The sequence below is a fragment of the Conger conger genome, chromosome 19 (assembly GCF_963514075.1).
Source record: "Conger conger chromosome 19, fConCon1.1, whole genome shotgun sequence".
Classification (NCBI taxonomy): domain Eukaryota; kingdom Metazoa; phylum Chordata; class Actinopteri; order Anguilliformes; family Congridae; genus Conger; species Conger conger.
This window is the reverse complement of record NC_083778.1, coordinates 7,667,768-7,673,327: the sequence shown is the minus strand read 5'-3', so window position 1 is coordinate 7,673,327 and position 5,560 is coordinate 7,667,768. Positions and strand designations below refer to the sequence as shown.

At 48.0% G+C, this 5,560-nt stretch overlaps 1 protein-coding gene across 1 annotated transcript in view; it reads left to right on the top strand.

The window, feature by feature from the left end:
• The window catches only part of dera (deoxyribose-phosphate aldolase (putative)), an 8,969-nt gene extending 3,617 nt beyond the window's left edge, over positions 1 to 5,352 (top strand). Inside the window, exons 6-9 of the mRNA XM_061229450.1 lie at positions 688 to 816; positions 2,896 to 3,008; positions 3,354 to 3,503; positions 4,543 to 5,352. Coding sequence (XP_061085434.1) covers positions 688 to 816; positions 2,896 to 3,008; positions 3,354 to 3,503; positions 4,543 to 4,599 — 449 coding nt within the window. The 3' untranslated portion in view covers positions 4,600 to 5,352. The remainder of the gene's footprint in view (positions 1 to 687; positions 817 to 2,895; positions 3,009 to 3,353; positions 3,504 to 4,542) is intronic.
• Positions 5,353 to 5,560: the final 208 nt, after the last annotated feature.

The window sequence follows — 5,560 nt, the reverse complement described above, 5'->3', positions numbered from 1 at the left end:
AGACCCGTGTCAGCTGAGTTAATTATCATGAATTCTGTAATAAATTGGGGACCGGCTCAAAGCACTCCTACATCGAGTTTGCGTAGACTCTCCGTTAGCAGTTAACCGAGCAAAAATGAGCCAAATAGATTTAATGAGGGCTAAAAACACCACCGGTCAGATATTTAAAAAAAGACACAATCAATAAACTCAAATGAACATGTTGTCATGTTTATTTGCTTGTATGAATACATATCCGGTATTTTAACAGGACCAGGAGGGTTTAAATAAGTCGTATTGTTAATCAAAGATGTCATTTTTTCATAAAATATGCTCATGACAATGTGACAAAATTATGTGAAAAGGCGTGTTTTATGATAAAGCCAGGGAAAACTCTGGATAACATAGCGGTCGGGGAGTGACAGACGAATGAGGCTGGTTTGAGACTATAATGGCGGGTGTGGAGATGGTCACGGCGTGTAGCGTAGTGGTTAAGGTAAATGACTGGGACACGCAAGGTCGGTGGTTCTAATCCCGGTGTAGCCACAATAAGATCCGCACAGCCATTGGGCCCTTGAGCATGGCCCTTAACCCTGCATTGCTCCAGGGGAGGATTGTCTCCTGCTTAGTTTAAATCAACTGTACGTCGGTCTGGATAAGAGCGTCTGCCAAATGCCATGAATGTAATGACGGCCCCTCTCTCCACAGCTCTGTACCAGGAGATCGTGCAGTTCAGACAGGCCTGTGGAGAAGCTCACATGAAGACCATCCTGGCGGTGGGGGACCTGGGCTGCTTCGCCACCGTCTACAGAGCCAGCCTGGTGGCCATGATGGCCGGTGAGCATCCCCGCCGAACGCCAGACACACACGCCGGGGAGACGCACCGCTTTTAAAGAGACGATTTCCGCGGGTTCGGTGCCTCTTGCAGTTCCACCGGTTTACTGCAGTCACCGCTAAGCTGAGCCTTATTGAATGCGATCTTGTGTGCTGCGCTTCTGCTGAACACGACGCTGTCCAATTATTCATCTCGAATCTCTTTTTAAGTTGGCTAATGAGCTGTTGTGTTGGCTGGCACTAAAACAATTACATTTCCTTATTGTACAAAGCACACATTCTGTTTTGTTTTTTTTTAGATAGCTTTGAATTGTAAAGAATCTTGACCCATTAAAAACATACTGATGTGCAGTAACATTTTTTTTTTGATGCATCATTGATGTGTTGACATAACTTATTCAGCAATGTTCTGTAAATTATGCTGAATTATGAGTGGCGATCATTGAAGAGCGGTGCTCGTAAACTGTGTGATGTTTTCAGAAAGGCGCGTGCATTTCTCTCCTCTGGCCACTGCGTGGCGCCGTTGCGCAGCTGCCGAGGCCATCCCGGCCTGCACTGAACGGCCCAATGAGAAATGCAGACGGTGACTGTATGCTTAACTAATAATCACATTTTAAGCCGATTACAGTACCAAATTGTCTGCTGGTCTGATAGAGATCATTATTAAAATGCATTGCTTTTGTCGCCACGCTCATTTCTTAATCTGCCCTTGTTTCTATGAATCCCGGATGAGATTTCTGAAATTGAATAATAATTTGATCCATTAATCTCCGAAGCGGGCAATTTCACCGCGTTCTCCTGGCAGTCTGGCCGGCGATGGGGAATGAATGGAGCTTCATTACCGCCGGGCGCGTTTAATAACCAGTATCCATTATCATGTAATTAAGACTCCCCACAACCAATCTTAAGCACAATGCCAGTTTGAGGGAGGGCGACAGGCAAAAATACATAGAACATCTCTTTAATGAACTGGAAAATGTTCATCTTGTTCTGTTGGGTAATGAGGTGCCCAACTGCCATTAGAGCCGAATCCCGGGAGAAGGCCGCTGATTTTTATAAGTCCCTGGTTTGCGGTTAATCTATTAACGGCGCCGCTTCGTCTTCTATTTTTAATCGGAAAGCTGATTAAACTTCATTTTTCCCCCTCTTCGCCTCAGAAGAAAGAAAAATAATGAAGCGCTTTATTGATGAACAGTTACGCACCTCCTGTTGCCTGTCAGGGGCGGCATATGTTCGGCGACGACCCGCTTGTACGTACAGTAAATCACCGCTTCTCCCCTGTCGCTGTTCCAGTACCGCTCTGATCTCGCGACCAAACCGCGCAGGCTTTCGACGGCAGTTAGCAACAAAATGGCTGCTTTCGTTTGTGGTGTTTATTTATTTTATTTAATTTTATTTAAAAAAAAGGTTTTTATCTTTTTGACAGTTAATACATTTTAAAGAAGTTTGACTCTTCCGAAAGCGGAGTTTCAGTGAATTTCCCGAGGTCAGCCGTTTTTGGGAGGACGTTATCTGATCACCCTGGCTGTCTGAGGCCGCTCTACCAGGAGGGAGAGGGGTTATGGCCGAACGTTCACTTTAATGTGACCTGCTTAGTTGACTTCCAGATTTTGCTATTGTATTACCAGGTACTTTGGAAAGAAGTGATTCTGTACTTAGTCTGCGATTTTCCCGTTGGAGTAAACTCTCATTGTTCATTCCATTCCTATAAGGGAACAGGCTTGTAGCAGGAGAGTTTAGCAAAGCCTCCACCATGATGGGCCTCTCCAGACTGTTTTTAGAGTCTCTGATGAAGTCTTAATTGGCACCAGGGCAGTAAGTAAGAGTTTAAAGTGGAACAACTCCACCATTAATGGTGTTTGCAATGGGGGTGCTGCAAGAAGAGGTGAAGGCAAGACTGTCTTTCACACACACACACACACACACACACACACACACTCACGTTCTCACACACGCGCGCACACCCACTATTAATCACACACTAGTAATCCGGTTTCTGTGGTTCTGCAGCGGGTCTTCGTGTGCGTGTTTGAGGTGTGTGTCAGGTTGCTGGAAGAGCAGCGTGTCTCTTTCTCCAAACAGGCTCAGACTTCATCAAAACCTCCACCGGAAAAGAGGCGATCAATGCCACCTACCCTGTTGCCATAGTGATGGCCCGGGCCATCCGGGATTACTACCTGCGAACTGGCCACAAGGTAAAGCCCCGAGATATCGACTTCCCGCTGCCTCAATAACGATGATAATAATGATGATAAAAAAGAATCTTAATTTGCACGGTGCTGCATTATGGAGAAACAGAATGTGATTCGCCCATGGCTTTGCGGGGAGGAGTCAGGCATGGACGCATGCGTCTGATTGGTGGGCTGTGGGTGGATTGGCAGGTGGGGCTGTCTGATTGGTGGGTTGTCAGTGGATTATCAGGTGGGGCTGTCTGATTGGTGGGTTGTCAGTGGATTATCAGGTGGGGGCGTCTGATTGGTGGGCTGTGGGTGATTGGTAGGTGGGGGGTCTCTGATTGGTGGGCTGTGGGTGATTGGCAGGTGGGGTTTAAGCCGGCCGGTGGCATCCGAACGGCGAAGGACTCTCTGGTGTGGCTGACGCTGATGAAGGAGGAGCTGGGGGACGAGTGGACACGCCCCCTCCTGTTCCGCCTGGGCGCCAGCACCCTGCTGGCTGACATCGAGAGACAGGTGAGAGAGAGTCGCCACGGCAACCCCGCCCGGCAACCCCGCCCGGCAACCCCGCCCGGCAACGTACCAAAGTAGGGAACATTATGTTCCGGCCTGTGAGGCATGTCCCACCCCCCCCCAAGGCTATTATCCAATCACTGCAAGCCCCCCCCCACGAAGCGGTTCGGCCTCATTCCCCCTTAATCCCGCTGTGGAGGCGTGGAGCCACGGTTGGTCGCCATGGCAGCAGCGGGGCCCCTGTCCTGAGTTTCACTCCTCCAACGGGAGGCGCCCCTGGAGGCGCTCGAGGGAGAATGACCGTCTCACCCCCCCCAGAGTACGTCACTGTGCCCAGTGCTGTGCAGTTCTGTGTGTGTGTGTGTGTGTGTGTGTTCAGATCAGATCTTTCTAATGTGAACCGGAGGGGAACAGGTGTCAGGAACACTGTTGGGTCAGTATCGGGACCCGCTGCTGTGCTTTAGTGCTGTGCTTTAGTGCTGTGCTTTAGTGCCAATGGCCTTCTGAGCCGTAATGGGCACATTCTCCCTGCTCTCATCGCTCATCAGCATGTTTCTGCAATTGTGTGTGAGAGCGTGAGTGTGTGTGTGAGTGTGTGTGTGAGTGTGTGTGTGAGTGTGTGTGTGAGTCTGTGTGTGTGTGAGAGAGTGTGAGTGTGTGTGTGAGTGTGTGTGTGTGTGAGAGAGTGTGAGTGTGTGTGTGAGAGTGTGAGTGTGTGTGTGTGAGAGTGTGAGTGTGTGTGAGTGAGAGAGTGTGAGAGAGTGGGAGAGTGTGAGAGTGTGAGAGTGTGAGTGTGTGAGTGTGAGTGAGAGAGTGTGAGAGTGTGAGAGTATGTGTGAGAGAGTGTGAGAGAGTGTGAGTGTGTGTGTGAGAGAGTGTGAGAGAGTGTGAGAGTGTGTGAGTGTGTGTGTGAGAGAGTGTGAGAGAGTGTGAGAGAGTGTGAGAGTGTGTGAGTGTGTGAGTGTGTGAGAGAGTGTGAGTGAGAGTGAGTGTGTGAGAGTACGCTGGCTCTGTGCTCTGACACATTCCCCTGTTCTCACAGATCTACCACCACGTGACGGGGCGCTACGCAGCCTATCAGGAGCTCCCCCTGGCCTGACCCCGCCCCCGGCTCACCTATTGATTGGTTACCCACAGACATCCACACACCATGCCCCCTCACCTGGTTACTGGGAACAGGCTTACCTCAACATCAAAAATGGACCAAATTTGGGGTGAATGCATGTTGAATGCATTTATTCCCAGAAGATGCAAAACACACGCACACACACACACACACACACAAACTCACACACTGACACTCACTCATACACACACAACAGGGCTGCCAAACCCTGTTCCTGGAGATCTTCCATCCTGTAGGTTTTTGCTCCAGCCCTAACATAGCGTACCTCATTCAACAGCTAGAGAGAGCTTGTTGAACTGCTAATTTGTCGAATCAGGTGCACAGAATTAGGATTGAATTGAAAACCTACAGGGCAGTAGACCTCCAGGCACAAGGTTGGGCAGCCTCGTGTTACAGGTTTCAACATAAAAAGGGCCTTGAAGGATTTGTTGATGAATAGGTGATATATCAGACTTGTGCCTTGTCTCAGTCAATGGAGGTTATGGTTGATTGTTGTTCAGAGGTGTTGACTGAAGGTAAATATGGACTGTATGTTATCCTGTAATATTTAAAAAACATTATGATATTAATGTCCCTGGCCATCAGGAAAACGTGGGGTGAATTTTCTCCGTTACCTTCAAATGTTTTGTGTAATCATGGATATACAACTGAGAACATTAATTATTAATAACTAATTATTAAGAAGCCTCCTTAGCACTGATTACAATAAAGAAAAAAAACATTGTATTATTTGTGTGGGTTTTGATTTGGCAGAAAACCAGCGTCAGTGAATTTCAACGTGTCAAAATATTCTTACTAAGTTTCAAATATTCTTACTGATTCATCTCAAGATTTCGGTACCTCCATATTTTTACTGGGGCATCGTGAAATAATGTTTGCAGTCGTGATAGGCTCCTGTAGTGTGGAATTGACCGGCCTGTGTTGCACAAAAGCT